Source organism: Oncorhynchus keta, chromosome 7, assembly GCF_023373465.1.
Source record: "Oncorhynchus keta strain PuntledgeMale-10-30-2019 chromosome 7, Oket_V2, whole genome shotgun sequence".
NCBI lineage: Eukaryota > Metazoa > Chordata > Actinopteri > Salmoniformes > Salmonidae > Oncorhynchus > Oncorhynchus keta.
This window is the reverse complement of record NC_068427.1, coordinates 29705458-29727957: the sequence shown is the minus strand read 5'-3', so window position 1 is coordinate 29727957 and position 22500 is coordinate 29705458. Positions and strand designations below refer to the sequence as shown.

Here is a 22500-nt window from a genome sequence, read left to right as displayed (position 1 = left end):
AATAACCTGAATCCAGTGAAATCATGCTGGTTGTTTTGAAACAGAAATAGCTATGAGAAGTCCAGACTTGCTGGAACCTTCTCTTCTCACTGTGACTTTACAGTCTGACACACACTAGGCACCAGTTCTGAACTCTAACCTCGTACCACTTACTTCAGACGGTGCCCTGGGGAGGGCTAATAATCAGATAGCCACTATATGGCCATGGTAGAAAGGACAGTGGTGATATTGTCAGAACTGATGAGCTAAGGTGAGGACAAGGGTTAATGGCTGCGGGTGAGCTGTTAAAATTTTATTAGTGGTTATAGAGGTAGGGGTTCATATGTCCACTCAAAACAATCTCCCTAATAGACCATACAAGAACACTAGTGGGTCTATTTTACACAGATTGTTTTTATCTCGTTCTCTCTCCGTCTTTCTCTTTCCAACTTCAGGTGCTTGTCTCCATGTGAAAGAGCGTTGGGTTCGGTCCGCCCCACTCCCCTCTGGTAGAGACCAGAACAGCTCATGGCAAAACACAGAGGAGTACCACACATACACACACACCATACCTGAATAGCACCCAAACCTTTGCTTTGCCGCCGGCCACTGGTCCAGGTTGCTGGGCTAGAGGAAATAGCTGAGGGTACAGCAGGAAAGCCACAGCTAAACACAGGTTCTCACAGTGTATTATCAAGCACCCCTGACCAGGAGAGGAGCTAACAGGACCACAGCTAGAGGCAGAGCCAGGGGTAGAGTCACAGAGCCAGGGGTAGAGTCACAGAGAGAGGCAGAGCGAGGGGTAGAGTCACAGAGCCAGGGGTAGAGTCACAGAGAGAGGCAGAGCCAGGGGTAGAGTCACAGAGCCAGGGGTAGAGTCACAGAGAGAGGCAGAGCCAGGGGTAGAGTCACAGAGCCAGGGGTAGAGTCACAGAGAGAGGCAGAGCCAGGGGTAGAGTCACAGATCCAGGGGTAGAGTCACAGAGAGAGGCAGAGCCAGGGGTAGAGTCACAGAGCCAGGGGTAGAGTCACAGAGAGAGGCAGAGCCAGGGGTAGAGTCACAGAGCCAGGGGCAGAGCCAGGGGTAGAGTCACAGAGCCAGGGGTAGAGTCACAGAGAGAGGCAGAGCCAGGGGTAGAGTCACAGAGAGAGGCAGAGCCAGGGGTAGAGTCACAGAGAGAGGCAGAGCCAGGGGTAGAGTCACAGAGAGAGGCAGAGCCAGGGGTAGAGTCACAGAGAGAGGCAGAGCCAGGGGTAGAGTCACAGAGAGAGGCAGAGCCAGGGGTAGAGTCACAGAGAGAGGCAGAGCCAGGGGTAGAGTCACAGAGAGAGGCAGAGCCAGGGGTAGAGTCACAGAGAGAGGCAGAGCCAGGGGTAGAGTCACAGAGCCAGGGGTAGAGTCACAGAGAGAGGCAGAGCCAGGGGTAGAGTCACAGAGAGAGGCAGAGCCAGGGGTAGAGTCACAGAGAGAGGCAGAGCCAGGGGTAGAGTCACAGAGAGAGGCAGAGCCAGGGGTAGAGTCACAGAGCCAGGGGTAGAGTCACAGAGAGAGGCAGAGCCAGGGGTAGAGTCACAGAGAGAGGCAGAGCCAGGGGTAGAGTCACAGAGAGAGGCAGAGCCAGGGGTAGAGTCACAGAGAGAGGCAGAGCCAGGGGTAGAGTCACAGAGCCAGGCAGATTCAGGGGTATAGTCACAGAGAGAGGCAGAGCCAGGGGTAGAGTCACAGAGAGAGGCAGAGCCAGGGGTAGAGTCACAGAGAGAGGCAGAGCCAGTGGTAGAGTCACAGAGAGAGGCAGAGCCAGGGGTAGAGTCACAGAGAGAGGCAGAGCCAGGGGTAGAGTCACAGAGCGAGGCAGATTCAGGGGTAGAGTCACAGAGAGAGGCAGATTCAGGGGTAGAGTCACAGAGAGAGGCAGAGCCAGGGGTAGAGTCACAGAGCGAGGCAGATTCAGGGGAAGAGTCACAGAGAGAGGCAGAGCCAGGGGTAGAGTCACAGAGAGAGGCAGATTCAGGGGTAGAGTCACAGAGAGAGGCAGAGCCAGGGGTAGAGTCACAGAGCCAGGGGTAGAGTCACAGAGAGAGGCAGATTCAGGGGTATAGTCACAGAGAGAGGCAGAGCCAGAGGTAGAGTCACAGAGAGAGGCAGAGCCAGAAGCACATGGCCAGGGCACAGGCAGCCAAGTTCAAGAGGTCATGAGAAAGGGAAGAGAGGAGGTTGTTGGCTGAACTCTGATCCTGACCCCATGTTTTCCTCTCCTATCAAATGAGTGTAAGTAAATATCTTCCAATGAGAGGCAAGTTTGCAAACCATGTTAAAAGATGTCAGGGAGGTCCTTGAAGTATGACGTGTTTCGCTCACCTCCAATGGTAGTGACCTTGGTGTCTGTCAGGAGATGGAGGTCGGTTTGTTAAGCATGGCCAACGAGACATCCATTGCATACAAATGAAATATAGTGTTAATGCACATAACTGAAATCATGTGTGTGGTTTTGTGCAGTCAAAAAGCCCATAATGATGGAGTATTAAATGTTTCTAGCGCCAGGAGGTTTGCTGGTTTAGGGCTGAAGACCTAAGCCACGTTTCTCCCATGAACTCCACTGGCACCCAGAGATTCGCATGGATTTCGCAAACTCACCGACCTACCCCCTCTCCATCCCCCCTTTCTATTGTCACAGTGTCTGCCTAAAATAACATTTGTTTCAAAGAACGTTTTTTTTTCTGCTGGGTTTTCAAATACTACGCTGTTGTTTCTTTTGCTGTCATCAGAAAACAGAGTAAAGTAGGAAGGTAATTCCAGTGTAATTCTCCTGGCCTGAGTTGGATCACTGGGATGTTGATATTATATACAGTTTAGAGATCCTGTATTACTCACACTGAAAAGGCTGAGGCAGCAGAGAGGAACCAATTGCCCTAAGGGGACAGATTAAGATTTTATTTTATTGAATTGGACTGGTTTGTAAAGTTTATTGGGTTTGGTAGTGACTTCAACAGCCCAATAGCATGAATGCTGCAAGTTCATACTCGTCATTAAATCCAGTCACAATTTTTTTTGATTATGCTCAGGGTTAGATTAGTTTAGGAGAATTTGGCAAATCTGACCATAACTCTATCCTCCTGATTCCTGCTTACGAGCAAAAACTCAAACAGGAAGTGGTCAGATGAAGCGGATGCTAAGCTACAGGACTGTTTCGCGAGCACAGACTGGAATATGTTACTGGATTCATCCGATAACATTGAGGAGTTTACCACATCAGTCACCGGCTTCAATAATAACTGCATCGTCAACGAGAAACCATGGAGCTGCCGCTTTAAAGGAGCGGGGCACTAATCCGACCTCCGACGAGCCACCAAACAGTCAAAATGCCAATACGGGACTAAGATCAAATTATACTACGCCGGCTCTGACAGGTACAAAGGGAAACCCAGCCGTGAGCTGCCCAGTGACGCAAGTCTACTAGAAGAGCTAAATGCCTTCTATGCTCGCTTCGAGGCAAGCAACACTGAACCATGCATTAGAACACCAGCTGTTCCGGACGACTGTGTGATCTTGCTCTCCGCAGCCAATGTTTATTTTATTTATTTAACTAGGCCTAGGAACTGTGGGTTAACTGCCTTGTTCAAGAGCAGAACGACGGATGTTTTTTCTTGTCAGCTCGGGGATTCAATCTTACAATGTTTTGGTTACTGGCCTGTTTTAATCACTAGACTACCTGTCGCCCCAGATGTGATTAAGATCTTTAAACAAGTTAACATTCACCATGACAGGTACTCAGAGCATGCGCTGCTGACCAGCTGGCAAACGTCTTCACTGACATTTTCAACCTCTTCCTGACCCAGTCTGTAATACCTACATGTTTCAAGCAGACCAACATAGAGCCTGTGCCCAAGAACGCTAAGGTAACGTCCCTAAATGACTAACGCCCAGTAGCACTCACATCTGTAGCCATTAAATGCTTTGAAAGGCTGGTTATGGCTCACATCAACACCATTATCCCAGACACACTAGACCCACTCCAATTTGCATACTGCCCCAGCAGATCCACAGATGATGCAATCTCTATTACACGGAACCCAAACTGTGAACCAATTACATTAATTTGGGGACAGGTCGAAAAGCATTAAACATTTATGGCAATTTAGCTAGCTTGCTGTTGCTAGCTAATGTGTCCAATTTAGCTAGCTTGCTGTTGCTAGCTAGCTAATTTGTCCTGGGATATAAACATTGAGTTGTTATTTTACCTGAAATGCACAAGGTCCTCTACTCTGACAATTAATCCACACATAAAACAGTCAACCGAATCGTTTCTAGTCACCTCTCCTCCTTCCAGGCTTTTTCTTCTCTGGAATTTATATTGCGATTGGCAACTTTCATAAATTCGGTGCATTACCTCCACCGACCTCATTCGTTTTTCAGTCACCCACGTGGGTATAACCAATGAGGAGATGGCACGTGGGTACCTGCTTCTATAAACCAATAAGGAGATGGGAGAGGCAGTAGTGGGTGTAGTGTTCACCCACTACTGCGTCCAACACCATCATTAAGTTTCCTGACGACATGACAGTGGTTGGCCTGATCAAGCCACAGGACTGCTAAATAGTTACCCTGACTATCTGCATTGAGCCTTTTTGCACAGACTCTTTTGTCTCATCAAATACTACTGCTACTGTTTATTATCTATCCTGTTGCCTAGTCACTTTATCCCTACCTATACAGTATGTACATATCTACCTCAATTACCTCGTACCCTTGCACACCGACTCGGTACTGGTACCCCATATATAGCTACAGTAAGTTATCATTAGTCCTTGTGTATTTATTTGTTATGTTATTATTTATTTCAAAATGTTTCTCTCTGCATTGTTGGAAAGAGCCCGTAAGTAAGCATATCACTGTTAATCTACACTGTTATTTACAAGGCATGTGACTAATACAATTTGATTTGATTTGGTTTGGCTTGGCTTAAAGGCATTGATGGTCAGATTAAATACACAGATCACTTTCCTCTACACAGATGAGAAGTTGCTACTTTATAAAATCCCCTCAATTCAACAAGAGAGATGTTTATGAATGATAATCCACAGGCCCTTATTGGCGTTACCAAATGTACAGTAACATTACCTTCAGGAATGCTATGTAGGGTGTTGGTCTTTAGGAGACACCACTCATATGACTGATATATCATGTCACCCACCTCTAGGCATGGCCATGTGCCTGGGAAGCCTATCTGTCTTGTCAGATCAGAGGGGTGGGAAGATCAGTCTGTCTGTCGTTGTATACATGCTATGATACAGTGACAGATCCAATGTGGGTCAGTGTTATCATCCGATGAGGGGAAGACAATACGTGGGTGTTGAGGTTGAGGAGTTGCACGCACAGGTACACACACAAACAAACAGAGGAAGACACTCGTATCCTGAGTTACAGAAAGAGGGTGAATCACAGAGATATTAGGGAATGACTTCTCTAATGACCTTGTAATGTCATGACAGGTTTCTTTCTGGGTCAAAATGGGGCTGAGGTGGTGGGCGTGGGTGTGGTCGCTGGTGCAGTCGTCAAAAATACAGTATTCATACCCCTTGACTTACTCCACTTTTTTTTTCTCACCCATATACTCACAATACTCCATAATGAAACATTTTAGAAACATTTTGCAAATGTATTGAAAATGAAATACAGACAAATATAATTTACATAAGTATTACCACCAGTCAATACATGTTAGAATCACCTTTAGCAGTGATCACAGCTGTGAGTCTTTCTGGGTAAATCTATAAGACCTGTGAGTCTTTCTGGGTAAGTCTATATGAGCTGTGAGTCTTTCTGGGTAAGTCTATATGAGCTGTGAGTCTTTCTGGGTAAGTCAATAAGAGCTGTGAGTCTTTCTGGGTAAGTCTATAAGAGCTGTGAGTCTTTCTGGGTAAGTCTATAAGAGCTGTGAGTCTTTCTGGGTAAGTCTATAAGACCTGTGAGTCTTTCTGGGTAAGTCTATAAGAGCTGTGAGTCTTTCTGGGTAAGTCTATAAGACCTGTGAGTCTTTCTGCGTAAGTCTATAAGAGCTGTGAGTCTTACTGGGTAAGTCTATAAGACCTGTGAGTCTTTCTGGGTAAGTGTATATGAGCGGTGAGTCTTTCTGGGTAAGTCTATAAGACCTGTGGGTCTTTCTGGGTAAGTCTATATGAGCTGTGAGTATTTCTGGGTAAGTCTATAAGAGCGGTGAGTCTTTCTGGGTAAGTCTATAAGAGCTGTGAGTGTTTCTGGGTAAGTCTATAAGAGCTTTCCTCACCTGGTTTGTACAATATTTGCACATTCTTATTTAACATTTTCTTCAAGCTCTGTCAAGTTAGTTGTTGATCATTGCTTGACAGACAGTGTTGGCAGGGTAGCCTAGTGGTTAGAGCATTGGACTAGTAACCAGAAGGTTGCAATTTCAAATCCCCGAGCTGACAAGGTACAAATCTGTTCTTCTGCCCCTGAACAGGCAGTTAACCCACTGTTGTAAGGCCGTCATTGAAAATAAGAATTTGTTCTTAACTGACTTGCCTAGTAAAATAAATTGTCAAGTCTTGCCATAGAATTTCAAGCCAATTTAAGTCAAAACTGTAACTAGACCACTCAGGAACATTCAATTTTGTCTTGGTAAGCAACTCACATATATATTTGACCTTGCGTTTCAGGTTATTGTCCTGCTGAAAGGTGAATTTGTCTCCCTCCCAGTGTTTGTTGGAAATCAGACTGAACCAGGTCTTCCTCTAGGATTTTGCGGGTGCTTAGCTCTACTCCGTTCCTTTTTAACCCCCAAAAATCTCCCAAGTCCTTTCCAATGACAAGCATACCCATAACATGATGCAGATACCACCATGTTTCAAAATATGTAGATTGGTACTCAATGATGTGTTGTGTTGAATTTGCCCCAAACATTGCACTTTGACATAATGGGGTACAAAATCAGGCACTGTACATTTTAGAGCCCCCTGTTGGCCGCAGAGACAACAAAAAAACACATTTCCTGCAACTCTACACACCTTGCCATGTGGCTGAGAGAAATGCTTACAGTATTAAAGTTATTTTCCTGCTATTCTACACATTTTGCTATTTTTTGCTACATTTTGCTATGCTGAGCTAGGCTCAGAGAAAAATGTGCAGTTTTAAAGCTAATTTCCTTCAATTCCTTCAATTCTACACATTCCTTCAATTCTACACATTTTTCCATGCCAGTCTCCCTGACTATATATCTTTATTTAGGTGATTATTGGTTCTCAAAGTATAAGCTATAAGTCCATCATCTACATTTACTCTTCAAGGGAAATCTTCCCGGACTCTTATCATTATAAAACCTTCATAAAGTGGTTATAACTGCCATATCTCTTTTTTAATCTAGCAAATGTAACTTTGCCAATCATTCCATCACCGTCGGAGGGGGAAGATGATCTCGTTTGGCTGGAGGGGGGTTGACGCGTCACAACTGCTGTGTGTTATAAAGAGCCCAGATGAACCTGTCCTGTACCACAGTCATGGTTCTGTGTATGTTTGTGTGTATGCACGACGTTGTCTTTAACGGTAGCACACACACACACACACTAGACTAAAGATATCTTTCGTCTGATTGGCTGTCTCTCTACAGAGGGAGCCGCTAGTCTTCTGCCCACCCACTGTTTATAGCTCTCCTCTGTCAGAAACTCAGAACTTCCTTCCTTCCAGTAAGAGTAGTCTATTCATCCAGAGCACCAGGACTCACCATGGCAGCTAATGATTACCGAGGCTACCTGAGGAACCACGCCGACATGGAGGGCGCTCAGTCCCGCTACCACCCGTCCCATGGCTCGGAACCCAAATATAGACCGTTTATATTCGTGACTCTGGCTGTTATGGGATTGCTGCAGATTGCATCGAGTGTGGCGATCTTGTTACACTTGACAGGTTATCTCCAAGAGGTAAGAAACACTTCCAAGACGCACAACGGGTGATAACATAACTATGCGACACACTTGCGAGTTGCGACATGTGCAGAGGTGCGCGTCAGCATTATATCTTGAACTTGCGGGTGGTTATATTAAATTCGACTTTAAACAATCAGCCTGACAAACAATCTGGTAAACAATCTGCAAAAATTGTTGCACAGTTTTGAAATTGTAATTGACACATATTAAGTTTAAACTTGAGAGTGAAAAGTGGGCCGGCTACATTAAACTGTTGGAATACCCAAACCTATAGCCTTTTGCTGTTTCAAGCGCACATGGTTGAATATCATTCAAGCTTGCAGGTTTGCGGATACAGTTTGGGCTCGCAACTTCTTGAGGAACTTGCGGCTGAAGTGCGCGAGCACTTTCCTTTTGAACAATCTCTGCTCTCGAAAGTCAGTGGTGGAAATTCTATGAATTTGTCCCCAATAGTAAAACCAGCTGTCAGCACTCTGAAATAGCACATCTCTCTACTGATGAGATTGTCTGCACAGATTATAAAGAGTTCAATTATATCAGCGAGACAGTATTTTCCATGTCACAGACCTTATCAAAGCAATCTCCCGTTTTCACAAAGATAAATCTCAATAATGAGTGTTGCCAGATGGGGATAGTGTTGTCTAAATAAAGATGTCATTCAACGAATCTTGTTTGTAAAATGCATCTGTTTTTACTGAAGCAGGAATGTTTACACTGTTATTAACAGTTTTCTTTCAGAAATGAGAATAAACAAATGTTTCTCAAAGTGTATGATGTAGTTGGGGTAGGTGGTTTTAGAAACCATCCAATAATCTCTACGTAAGATGTTTTCAAATTCAAACATGACATTATTGGCATGACATAATTACACATTGGTATTGCCAAAGTAACAAAATACAATAGGAATATTTAGCAGTTGTTCTATTTTAGCTCCAGGTCTTCTCCAGTCAAGCCAGTGAGCCCTCAGCACAGAGAGAGACAGAATGACATGTCAGTGATATTGATGTGCCTCAGTGCCAGTCAGGTAGCTAACCTGTCATGTACCACTATCACCCTGCACAATCAGTCTTGTATAAGACACAGCATTAACATTATTTCTGGGTTGTTATCATTACTTTATGGTGGTTTCTACAGTTGAATGATGGTCATGTTTCAACAAGCCAAACAACAAGAAAACATTTCAGTTCCATCATGATGCTCCATCAGTCTTCACACACAGGCCTAATGAAGCCCAGAATGGTGTGTGTGTGTGTGTGTGTGTGTGTGTGTGTGTGTGTGTGTGGAGAGAGCCTGCTGTAGAATGATGTCAATGTTAGTTGACCAATCTTTGGCATAAACACAGTGGTGTGTGTTGGGAGCTTGTTAACTCCTGGAGAAGAGCCCAGTGTGATGAGAATGATATATAGCTAGATAGAGAGAGAGAAGGAGAGGATGGATAGAGAAAGAGAACAGGAGACGGGCAGAAAAAGAAGGGAAGAGAGATGGTACTAAAACGTTATACATTTACATATCGGGATATTTTTTTTGACGATGTATCCTTTTGACAGTATCGCATTTTTATTTTTGTGCTGGTTGGATGTACCTGCACAAAAACTCCATTTTTTTTGTTCATAGCTTGTTCTCCATCTTCTTTTAAAATAGGGAGCCAATTTGTTACCAACTGTTATTTCCATGACTGAATTAAACTTGTTTTCTCATGGCTCTCTTGTCTCTCTGTAGCAGACAATATGTGAGCGATATGTTTGGAACAATCGAATCGCAATAAAATCACAGTATTGAATCACAATACATTCACGCTTCGAACACACTGACAGTGTCATGCATTTTGGTACACCAGAATGACATTAATTTCCAATGGAACGCTGTGTTTGCCTTGCAGCAATGAGTTGCAGAGGCAGTTGCATTGCGTTCGGTGTGGTACATACATTGGACTTATCGAACGTATGCATCAAACTGTGTGCGCAGACTGCTTGACAGAAATGGTAGCAGAAGGATGAATGTTGACCTTTTGTTGCACACACATCCAGATGATGATGCATACTATTTTGCGCAATGAAGCTGTCGGTTGTTTGAAGCATTAGAGTTGTAATACATATCCTATCGGCACCTAAGTATCGTGATAGTATCATTATCGTGATGTCCCTGGTTCAGGTGGTAGAGCATGGTGCTTGCAACGCCAGGGTTGTGGGTTTGATTCCCACGGGGGACCTGTACGAAAAAGTATGAACATTTATGCACTCACTACTGTACTGTAAGTCATTCTGGTTTAAGAGCTTTTGCTAAATTACTTAAATGTAAAATGTAAAAATGAGAGATGGCTGTTAGAGTTGTATTTGGCACAAGGACCAGATGCACTGATCCCCCTGTCTGAACATCTGTAGGAGTTACTGTATCTGATGGGGGAGTAGGAGGCAGCACAGCACCGTGCCTCAGGATCTGAGAGACCAGGATGTACAGGACATCTGGTTCTAGATGGGGGTATTATTGATGGGAATTGGTATGGCTATGGGTATGGGGAATGGTTGAAGAGTCCTGGTGCAGACCTGAACAGAGAACTGGCACCTCTAACCTATGGATACACTGCCTGCCAAGCAGTCACTAAAAGTCAGAGTAGGTCTTCCAGGTTTCAGTCAGTGAATTGTGACACGCTTCAGACTACCTGTCAACAAACTGTGTCTGTTTTACTCTGATAAATTAGGGGGATTGTTAGGTAATATGTGTCTTCCTAATGCCCGTGTTTCTGTTTCCAGGTCGATCTCTCCTCTGCAACGCAGCAGCCAATGGAGGTGAGTCAAACCCTGTCTGATCATAATAACCAACCCTCTCATTGGTCCACATTAGAGGGTTTTTACTGTAATGTTGTCCGGGACTTCCTGGTAAGCTACAATTAATAGGCTATGTTTGTCATTAAATCTCAGAGATTGTTGGGTTACAATTTATTTTACAATCTTATTTCAGATGTTATTTTGTTACACTATTTGGTATGTAATCAAAAAGATAATTGCCATTTCGAAAGTAAATCAGATTACAGTATTTTATCAGATTACAGTATCTACAGGATATAAATTCCGAAGCTGTTTTCTTTTTGGCTTCATTCACTGATTCTTTGACACGAAACAGCCTTGTCCTGTGTGGGAGTTAGCCTATGGCAATCCTATTTGGCCAAACCAGAATATCAATAGCCGGGGGAAACTACTGGGAAACCACCACGGTGTGTATGTTCAGCAAGTGAACAAGGGGTTACTATAACAGATTACACCTGGTAAGCATTTCCTCCTCCTATAACTTGCACCCATGAGTGAACAGTATGATCAGCACGGGGTGTACAGTAGGTAAATGGTGAGACATTTATATTATAACCAAAAAAGGTTACCCATTCTCAAATTTGCGCTTAGTCTTGCTGTTCCCATGGTTCTGTTTTTGTGCCTACCACAGCAAATGTACACCCTAAGCCAAACCCAGCTTCAAACCCTAACCCCAGTGTGGTCAGGAGCCTGTAGAGAGGTCAAGCCATCCTCATAGTCCCTACCCACTGATCAGGGGTCAGACATGTTTCATCTCCCCAATAAAGCGAGGATTGGGGGGTGGGCCTAGAGTCAGATTTGCCTGTAATTTACTGTATTGTACATGGGGCACCAATTAAATTATGTCATGGTTTGGCGGCGGTGATTGCTAAGTGTCCTGCATAACCTTCACTCATTAATGACAGTGGCATAACGTATGTATGTGTTCAGAGTAATCTTCGCTCATCAGTAACAGTGGCATAACGTATGTATGTGTTCAGAGTAATCTTCGCTCATCAGTAACAGTGGCATAACGTATGTATGTGTTCAGAGTAATCTTCACTCATTAATGACAGTGGCATAACGTATGTATGTGTTCAGAGTAATCTTCGCTCATCAGTAACAGTGGCATAACGTATGTATGTGTTCAGAGTAATCTTCGCTCATCAGTAACAGTGGCATAACGTATGTATGTGTTCAGAGTAATCTTCGCTCATCAGTAACAGTGGCATAACGTATGTATGTGTTCAGAGTAATCTTCGCTCATCAGTAACAGTGGCATAACGTATGTATGTGTTCAGAGTAATCTTCGCTCATCAGTAACAGTGGCATAACGTATGTATGTGTTCAGAGTAATCTTCGCTCATCAGTAACGGTGGCATAACGTATGTATGTGTTCAGAGTAATCTTCGCTCATCAGTAACAGTGGCATAACGTATGTATGTGTTCAGAGTAATCTTCGCTCATCAGTAACGGTGGCATAACGTATGTATGTGTTCAGAGTAATCTTCGCTCATCAGTAACAGTGGCATAACGTATGTATGTGTTCAGAGTAATCTTCGCTCATCAGTAACAGTGGCATAACGTATGTATGTGTTCAGAGTAATCTTCGCTCATCAGTAACAGTGGCATAACGTATGTATGTGTTCAGAGTAATCTTCGCTCATCAGTAACAGTGGCATAACGTATGTATGTGTTCAGAGTAATCTTCGCTCATCAGTAACAGTGGCATAACGTATGTATGTGTTCAGAGTAATCTTCGCTCATCAGTAACAGTGGCATAACGTATGTATGTGTTCAGAGTAATCTTCGCTCATCAGTAACAGTGGCGTAGAACGGTGGTCGTGGCGGAATGCACCATTGTTGAGGTCTAAATCATTTTTGGAACATTCCATCATCTTGCTGGCACAGGTTTCCCCCGGCAACAGCAGAATCTTTTCAGGAATTAAAACAACACAGAAAGAAAGGAATCCGCTCTGCTTTGCTTAGCTGTGTTTAGTTTCCCATAATGTATTTTGAATTTGCCCTTGTTGCCCCAGAGGAGTGCTTAGACAAACCACCCACTCTGCTCTGCTGTCTCTGCTTTGCCTTGGACTGAGGAGGCCTCTGTGTCATCAGGCTGACATCTCAGACTGGGATGGTTCCCATGTTGTAGTCTCAGCTCTGCTCCATCCTCCAGGCTGCAGAGTGAACCCTGCTCTAGGCTTTATGAGGTGTGAGGCTGAAAGGTCTATTTGGCTCCCTGTGTGTGATCATAGAGTCTGCCCTGGGATGTGTGTGTATGTGTATGGGTGCGTGCGTTGTGTTAGTCTTCCCAGGGACCAGTGTTACTTCGCTGACAAATGAGTGGGTTTGTTAAAGAGCAGGTATTATTGAGAGCTGCCACGTCTCATGTTTGCTTTTGTTAAGTGCTCTTTGATCCAGACATATTTCACCTGTGGATTGGACCAGGAGAGCACAGGGTACTCAGAGCTCAATGGGTTGGAACTGATGACCCATGGCTGTAGTCTATTGCACAGTGGACAGTGGACTGAACTGGGTGAAAGGTGATACAATAGAATAATACAGTGCATCACTGGAGTGGATAACTACAGTCCTGTAGTAAACAGTTACTACCCCAGCCTGAGCCTCTGCTCTGTAGCTCTCCAGTGAAAGTCATCTTCTCTTCCTGGTAAGGAGGCATGAGTTGGTCCAGTGTCTCACCACAAATCAAAGCTAAATGCCAAATTGTTGGGCCAGGGGGGAGTTAGTTCGTGATTTCTCCATAGCCTTGGCCAGACTTGTTTACCCTGTCTAATTCTAAACCACGTTTCTAGAAACATGTTTACACAGCAAATTGTTTTTGGAAGAGAGACTGTACTGATCTTGGACTGGACATCACACAAGTCTGTCTGCTCCTGTTTTGTGAGTAAATATACAAGACTTAATATTAGTATTATGCAGGTGCACTAATGTTGCTGCAAACCACCGTGATGATCATTCCAGAGCAGTAGTCTTGTTTTATTTGAAATGTTCTGTGCCATTCCTATTCAGAGGTGTTGTGTGTCCATTTGTGGTTTTCAGGTCATTTAAGAACAATCTTCAACAGTGTTCAAGTCAACACTTCGCTTTTGTTTCTGGTATTTAATTGTATTTATTGGCTCAAGGTAGAGCGGAAATTAGATTTCTGGCACACCAGGGCTGATCATAATGTGGGACATTATAACTGAAATGATAAAACAAGTTGAAACATCTACAGGATGTGTCTGTTCTGGAAGTAAGTATCTCTAGCAGACAGACAGTAGGTCTTCACACGGAACCTGTTCAGTGAGGCAGGCTGTTTACTTGCATAGAGACGGTGTTTTTCTCTATGTGCTGCGTCTTGTCTCCAGTCTGTGTACTGTAGCTCTGACTGGGGATACACATGTCATCGCACCACTCCCGGGGTGAATCTAATCAGATTTAGAAGATGTGCCAGAACTTTGAAAGGAACATCCATCTGAAAGGTGACATTACCCAGCAGCCCTAGGGTCCCAGAACCAGACCACAATTTCTGGTGCTGCTCACAACTCAGAGCTCCGGGCTTAGAGGTTCACTAGGCAGAACTAATGGGAGAAGTGTGTGGGAAACACACACATGCACGCCTGTACACACACAGCATAAGCTATAATTAAAATAGACAATGAAATAAGCATTGGTTGAAATATGTGGCGCTAGCAACTGCTAAGAAAGTATTATGATTGGGCTAACGATAAATCACTTCTAGATAGAGGTTTGCGGTCACTAGAGCCCTCATTCTCAGCTCCAACCTGACAGCCGGCCAGGCCTCAAATTCTGTGAATTGGTTCGGACTGGGCTGGGCGGGTTTTGGGCTTGCCGTGCTGTATTAAGAAAATAAAAAACTGTGTCTTGAGTACCTTTTAGCCTACTACAGCTCTCTCTCAGCTGCAGACACTAGCGGTGCCAGGATTCCAATATTGGCTGAGCCAGAGAAATTTGTGGCCATGATTAAACTTATTTTTCTGATGATTTAAATATTTCAATTTAGCGATACGAATAGGCTGGAGTGCACTCGGGAGAATGATGATCTATGAGACCACGACAGACAGCGCATCTCAGTATCAGGAGAAGCCCATGCCTCTGTTAACGCCGATTCAGTGCCTTCAGAAACTATTGACACACTTATTCCACATTTTGTGTTCCAGCCTGAATTTAAAATGTATTAAACTGAGATTTTGTGTCACTGGCCTGCACACAATACCCCATCATTTAAAAGTGGAATTATGTTTTTAGAAAAAAGAAATTTATTCAAAATGAAACACTGAAATGTCTTGCGTCAATAAGTATTCAACCCGTTTGTTATTGCAATACTAAATACGTTCAGGAGTAAGTCACTTAATAAGTTGCATGTACTCACTCTGTGTGCAATAATAGTGTTAAACATGATTTTTTAATGACTACCTCATCTCTGTACCCCACAAATACAATTAAGACCAGGAGGGTTTTCCAATGCCTCGCAAAGAAGGGCACCTATTGGTAGATGTATAAAAAAGCAAATAAAAGCAGACATTAAATATCTCTTTGAGCATTGTGAAGTTATTAATTACACTTTGGATGGTGTATCAATACACCCAGTCACTACAAAGATACAGGCGTCCTTCCTAACTCAGTAGCCAGAGAGGAAGGAAACCACTCAGGGATTTCACCATGAGGCCAATGGTGACTTTAAAATAGTTACATTGTCCTTCAAGATGTGTTTAAAACTATCTGGTCTTAATGGCCATGTACTCTTATAATCTCCACCCGGCACAGCCAGAAGAAGACTGACCCCCGAGCCTGGTTCCTCTCAAGGTTTCTTCCTACTGTAGGTTCCTGCCTTACTAGGGAGTTTTTCCTAGCCACCGTGCTTCTACATCTGCATTGCATGCTGTTTGGGGTTTTAGGCTGGGTTTCTGTATAGCACTTTGTAGCATCTGCTGATGTAAAAAGGGCTTCATAAATACATTTGATTGAGTTTCATTGATTAATGGCTGTGATGGGAGAAAACTGAGGATGGATCAACAACATTGTAGTTGCTCTACATTACTAACCTAAATGACAGATTCTAACATGTTAACTCAGGGGGTGTCAATACTTATGTAAATGAGATATTTCTGTATTTCGTTTTCAATACATTTACTCCAAGCAGTTTAGTCACCTCAACTTGCTCAAGTTCTACATTATTTATTACAAGTTTTAGTTGAAGTTTAGGGTTTAGTGAATGATTTGTCCCAAATACAATGCTTTTAGTTTTTGAAATATTTAGTACTAACTTATTCCTTGCCACCCATTCGGAAACTAACTGCAGTTCTTTATTGTAGTGTTGCAGTGATTTCACTTGCTGTAGTAGCTGTATAGTGTATAGTGTTGAGTTATCCCAAACACAGACACACTGGCTTTACTCAGGCCAGTGGCATGTCATTAGTAAAGATTCAAAAAAGTAAGGGGCCTAGACAGCTGCCCTGGGGAATTCCTGAATCTACCTGTATTATGTTAGAGAGGCTTCCATTACTCTCTGTGTTCTGTTAGACAGATAACTCTATCCACAATATAGCAAGGGGTGTAAAGCCATAACACAAGTTTTTCCATCTACAGACTATCATCAATAATGTCAATAGCCACACTGAAGTCTAACAAAACAGCCTCCACAATATTTTTATCATACATTTCTCTCAGCCAATCATCAGTCATTTGTGTAAATGTCCTTTCCTATAAGTGTGTTGAAAGTCTGTTGTCAATTAGTTTACAGTAAAATAGCATTGGTCAAATAGCATTGGTCATCAACTTTTTCCCAAAAGTTTACTACGGGTTGGTAATAATTTTGATTTGATTTGATTGGTTGGCTATTTTAGCCAGTTACGGGAGCTTTACTATTCTTGGGTAACGGAAATACTTTTGCTTCCCTCCAGGCCTGAGGGAACACACTTTCTAGTAGGCTTAGATTGAAGATATGGCAATAATAGTGTCAATAATGATCATCTAGGTCAGGATTTCCCAAACTCTTTCTTTTAAATTAGTATAGGCTAATTGTTGGATATGACTTTGGGAGTTTCAGTATGAGCAAGAATTTGATACATTCATTCAATTGCATTAGCCTACTTTATTCCAATATTTTCATCATTCAGTTCATTAAGGTGAGTTTTCCTCTCAAAATGTTGGATTATTGTGTGCTTATTGACATTTACTGCATTGATTGATAGGACTAGGAAAATAAGCATTTTACTGCACCTGCCATAACACCTGCTAAACTTTGTACCCAACCAATACAATTGTATTTTATTGATGGCTGTTTTCTCATCTCCTCACTCCGCTGCCGCCCTCTCACAGTTCCACTCTGCTCTGACATGCATTGTAGCGTCCCGTTGATGACCCTTTCTATTTCCGCAGGAAGTGCAGATGGAACCCATCATGTTCGACGCCCTGAAGGACCCGAGGAAAGGCAGACAACGCTGCAAGAACCAGGGGAGGGAGGGGCTTCCATCAGCTCATCTACCAATCAGAGCAACTATAGACTATGTGAAGAGTAAGTCCATAGCAATAGCCAACAGTAAGCCACAGCTTACAGCTAGAACTAGCCTACTGCAACCAATACTAGTATACAGTACAATGGTGGAAATATAATTCTGACAACCTCTGTCAAACAGACAGATTTGACTAATAACATAATCATTGTTTTGACTGACTTATTGATTGATTGACTGATTGTATTACTGATTAGTTGATCAACTGACTGATTGATTCATTAATTTATTGATTAGCTGTTGTATTTGTATTGTTCCAGAAGGGGAGCTGAGAGCAGCTATGATCCATTGGGATGAGGCGCAGGGCCACCTGAAGAAGATGCGTTACCATGACGGCCGTCTCCTGGTGGATGAGCCAGGCCTGTACTCCGTCTACGCCAAGACCTGTTTCCGCTACTACGACCTGGGACCTGACACAGAGCCTGGCGATGCTACGCCCCAGGCCGTGGACGTGAACAACGCCCAGCTCATCCAGTACATCTCCCACGAGAAACACACGTCCCTGCCCAGCAAGTCTGTGGTGCTGATGAAGACAGGCAGCACCATGCGCTGGAATAACTCTCAGTATAACATGTACTGTGCCCAGCAGGGCAGGGGGGTGATGCTACAGCAAGGGGATGGACTGTTTGTTAATGTGTCCAATGCCTGGATGCTGGATCCTGAACCAGAGGGGACGTACTTTGGGGCGATCAAGATCGGGAACTGAAACCGCGTACAGAGGAGGAGGAGGATGTGCTACTGAACGTTCTATAGACGTAACTGCCGAAGAACCACTGAGAGAGATACAGAGCACTTGTTATATGTAACATTACTGAATTTGTATTTGATTTGTTCGAGTTTTTTATTGAAAGGAATGGGCTATGTTGCTCTTAACCAGATAGAGAATTAGGATATGCAGTCATTTAAGTGAGGTGATATGGATACCTCCGTTCACTCACTAGGCCTCAACAAAACCCATATGCCGTTCACACATAGACTTAACCTGTTCCTTATGGTTCAAAACTGCACAGGATGCTTTTCAGTTCAACATTTTATAAAGTTGATAGTTATCAACCATTTTATATTGTTGATATTTCCCATTCCAGGGAGCACTTTTGAAAACTGTTATTACGATGTGTTTTCAAAGTATAGCAGTGTGGATCCTATCTTCTGTTTATCAGCCGACACAAAGTCATTCCTCATCGCTAGTCTGGCCCCTCATAGTTTACAAAACATTGTCATCGTCCTGAACAGAAGCACAGCTGGGGTATGTAGTTTCCACCAGTGAACACTTTGGTACATTCTAGAAAAAAGGGTTCCAAAGGGGTTCTTCGTCTGTCCCAATAGGAGACCACTTTTTGGTTCCAGGTAGAACCCTTTTTGGTTCCAGGTAAGGGTTCTACATGGAACTCAAAAGGGTTCTACCTGAAACCAACAGTGTTCTACCTTGAATCAAAAGGGGTTCTTCAAAGGGTTCTCCAATGGGGACAGCTGAAGAACCCTTTTTAGGTTTTAGATAGCACCTTTTATTTTTGGAGAAAAAAAATTCTCCCCAATTTTGTGATATCCAATTGATAGTTACGATCTTTTCTCATCGCTGCAACTCCCCAACGGGCTCGGAAGAGGTAAAGATCGAGTCATACGTCCTCTGAAACATGACCTGTCAAGCCATGCTTTTGCTTAACACCTGCTCGCTTAACCCAGAAGCCAGCTGCACCAATGTGTTGGAGGAAACACTGTTCAACTGACGACTGAAGTCAGCTTGCATGCGCCCAACCTGCCACAAGGAGTCGCTAGAGCGAAATGAGCGAAGGAAAGCCCCCCGGACAAACCCTCCCCTAACCCGGACAATGCTGGGCTAATTGTCCGTTGCCCTATGGGACTCCCGGTCATGGCCGGCTGTGAAACAGCCTGGAATCGAACTCCAGGCTGTAGTGATGCCTCAGCACTGCGATGCAGTGCCTTAGACCACAGCAGCACCTTTTTTTTCTAAGAGTGTACCATAAGTATAGTGTAGCCATTAGCCAATGATGCTCCTCTGTCTCTCTTGGGTAAGGATGAATTCAAGTTTAGAGGGTGAGGAGGTTATTCAGTAGTTAACACAGTATTACTGTCCATTCAGGCCCAGGCAACATGTAATATTACATAGACATTATTTAAAGGAATAACAACAGCTGTGTAAGAACAATGATAAATACTGTATCAATCACTATTGATTTTTGTTTTCCAAGGAAATACAGAAAAGTGAGTATAGAAGTACTCCATAACTGCATGTACTTAGTTTAACCAGGAGAGACCTGCTGCAATCATCCCATTAACTGAGGGGAACATGGTTGGGGTTTGGGTCAAAAGTATTTTTTCTTATTTTGATTCGTTTTCCCCCAAATTACACAGTATTGAACTATTTTGTCCAGTTTTTGGTGGTTTCTACAAGTAATGATTATCAAAACGCATAAACAACTTATGTGAAGATGCATACTGAAGATAGCTGGCCTGTCTTACCGTAGGGGAGGAGAGCAGAGATTCCTGTCTTTATGAAACTAACGGATCCAAATTGACTTTGGTCCACCTTTTAACTTATAGTTCCTTTTTTCATTTGACTCTTTGAGGTAAATGAGAATATGCACTAAATGTATTTATTTATTAGCTATAACAATGCAGATTTCGACCATTGCTTAAATGACCTGTCTGCTGTAAAATCTTGTGTATTTGATGTCTGTATTACAGTAGGAAGTACTTTGTTTATTAGTAGATGCGCTTTTATTGTCCAAACACAGGGGCTCAATGTTAAATTCTGTATTTGTATTTTTTTATTATGACAATTCTGTGTGCACTTGCCTAGCCGAAGCAGAATATACTGTCCATCATAAGACCGTAGCAAACTTAAGTTTAAAAATCTTGTACATTCTTTTTTTTATTTGATGTTTATTTATGTCAATTTAACTAATAAAATCATTACTTTTATATATAGGTTTGACGTTTGTTAAACATTATTTTTATCATGAATGCAAAACGCATACTATGAATTATGGATAATGTGTTTCATCATCCTTTACAGTAGCAGTGATGTAGGTGAAAACAGTGGCAGTGATGTAGGTGAAAACAGTGGTAGTGATGTAGGTGAAAACAGTGGTAGTGATGTAGGTGAAAACAGTGGTAGTGATGTAGGTGAAAACAGTGGTAGTGATGTAGGTGAAAACAGTGGTAGTGATGTAGGTGAAAACAGTGGTAGTGATGTAGGTGAAAACAGTGGTAGTGATGTAGGTGAAAACAGTGGTAGTGATGTAGGTGAAAACAGTGGCAGTGATGTAGGTGAAAACAGTGGTAGTGATGTAGGTGAAAACAGTGGTAGTGATGTAGGTGAAAACAGTGGTAGTGATGTAGGTGAAAACAGTGGTAGTGATGTAGGTGAAAACAGTGGCAGTGATGTAGGTGAAAACAGTGGCAGTGATGTAGGTGAAAACAGTGGTAGTGATGTAGGTGAAAACAGTGGTAGTGATGTAGGTGAAAACAGTGGTAGTGATGTAGGTGAAAACAGTGGTAGTGATGTAGGTGAAAACAGTGGTAGTGATGTAGGTGAAAACAGTGGCAGTGATGTAGGTGAAAACAGTGGCAGTGATGTAGGTGAAAACAGTGGTAGTGATGTAGGTGAAAACAGTGGTAGTGATGTAGGTGAAAACAGTGGTAGTGATGTAGGTGAAAACAGTGGTAGTGATGTAGGTGAAAACAGTGGTAGTGATGTAGGTGAAAACAGTGGCAGTGATGTAGGTGAAAACAGTGGTAGTGATGTAGGTGAAAACAGTGGTAGTGATGTAGGTGAAAACAGTGGTAGTGATGTAGGTGAAAACAGTGGTAGTGATGTAGGTGAAAACAGTGGCAGTGATGTAGGTGAAAACAGTGGCAGTGATGTAGGTGAAAACAGTGGTAGTGATGTAGGTGAAAACAGTGGTAGTGATGTAGGTGAAAACCCCTATCTTCACCCTACAGCTATTGTCATATGGTCTAACCCCCATCTTTACCCTACAGCTATTGTCATATGGTCTAACCCTAATCTTCACCCTACAGTTATTGTCATATGGTCTAACCCCCATCTTTACCCTACAGCTATTGTCATATGGTCTAACCCCCATCTTTACCCTACAGTTATTGTCATATGGTCTAACCCCCATCTTTACCCTACAGTTATTGTCATATCGTCTAACCCCCATCTTTACCCTACAGCTATTGTCATATGGTCTAACCCCCATCTTTACCCTACAGCTATTGTCATATGGTCTAACCCCCATCTTCAACCTACAGTTATTGTCATATGGTCTAACCCCCATCTTTACCCTACAGCTATTGTCATATGGTCTAACCCCCATCTTTACCCTACAGTTATTGTCATATAGTCTAACCCCCATCTTTATCCTACAGTTATTGTCATATGGTCTAACCCCCATCTTTACCCTACAGCTATTGTCATATGCTCTAACCCCCATCTTCACCCTACAGCTATTGTCATATGGTCTAACCCCCATCTTTACCCTACAGCTATTGTCATATGGTCTAACCCTCATCTTCACCCTACAGCTATTGTCATATGGTTAGCGCTGAGCAATTAACCGAAATGCCGGTTATTTTTCAGTTTTAATCAGATAATTGACTGACTAATTGACTGACTGTTCAAATATTGGAATTCCATTTTGCTCTGTTTTTTTTCTGTGCGCTCTATTGACCAGGCACATTTAGCTGCAGTTTCTCTAGAGATAAATCATATCATGCCCGAGCTGTGCAGTGTAGTAGGGATTAGTAGTAGGTAGGGCTGGGCGATATGGCAAATAAATTATCACCATATCTATATATTTTTTCATTCGATAATGATAATTATCACAATATTAAACAAATAATGTTTAAAAGGTGCATATCTGCTTCAGACTCAAGAATGCCTAATGCCTGAACATACCACTAGGCAGACAGCCTAGTGGTTAGAGCGTTGGGCAAGTAACCAGCAGGTAGCTTAGTGGTTAGAGCTTTGGGCCAGTAACCAGCAGGTAGCTTAGTGTTTAGAGCTTTGGGCCAGTAACCAGCAGGTAGCCTAGTGGGGCCAGTAACCAGCAGGTAGCCTAGTGGTTAGATTGTTGGGCCAGTAACCAGCAGGTAGCCTAGTGGTCAGAGCATTGGGCCAGTAACCAGCAGGTAGCCTAGTGGTTAGAGCGTTGGGCCAGTAACCGAAAGGTTGCTAGATCAAATCTCTGAGCTGACAAGGTAAAATCTGTCGTTCTCCCCTGAACAAGGCAATT

The 22500-nt window shown here is 43.1% G+C and overlaps 1 protein-coding gene and 1 long non-coding RNA gene across 2 annotated transcripts; both read left to right on the top strand.

Moving 5' to 3' along the window:
• Positions 1–7533: 7533 nt before the first annotated feature.
• On the top strand, positions 7534–20182 carry LOC118375844 (tumor necrosis factor ligand superfamily member 11-like). Its single transcript, XM_035762468.2, has 4 exons — positions 7534–7911; positions 10668–10703; positions 17106–17241; positions 17500–20182. The coding sequence occupies exons 1-4, from the start codon at positions 7717–7719 to the stop codon at positions 17943–17945; spliced, it is 813 nt and encodes a 270-aa protein (XP_035618361.1). The 5' UTR covers positions 7534–7716; the 3' UTR covers positions 17946–20182.
• A 107-nt stretch (positions 20183–20289) lies between these two features.
• Positions 20290–21041, top strand: LOC127931277 (uncharacterized). The gene is made up of 3 exons (XR_008140594.1): positions 20290–20410; positions 20507–20650; positions 20987–21041. It is a non-coding gene; the product is annotated as an uncharacterized LOC127931277 (long non-coding RNA).
• Positions 21042–22500: the final 1459 nt, after the last annotated feature.

Bases quoted from the DNA above. Each gene is read 5' to 3' on its own strand.
- LOC118375844 (XM_035762468.2), top strand. From the start codon at position 7,717: ATGGCAGCTAATGATTACCGAGGCTACCTGAGGAACCACGCCGACATG. The intron at 10,704-17,105 runs GTGAGTCAAACC...CTATTTCCGCAG, and splicing joins CAACGCAGCAGCCAATGGAG to GAAGTGCAGATGGAACCCAT. The intron at 17,242-17,499 runs GTAAGTCCATAG...GTATTGTTCCAG, and splicing joins AACTATAGACTATGTGAAGA to AAGGGGAGCTGAGAGCAGCT.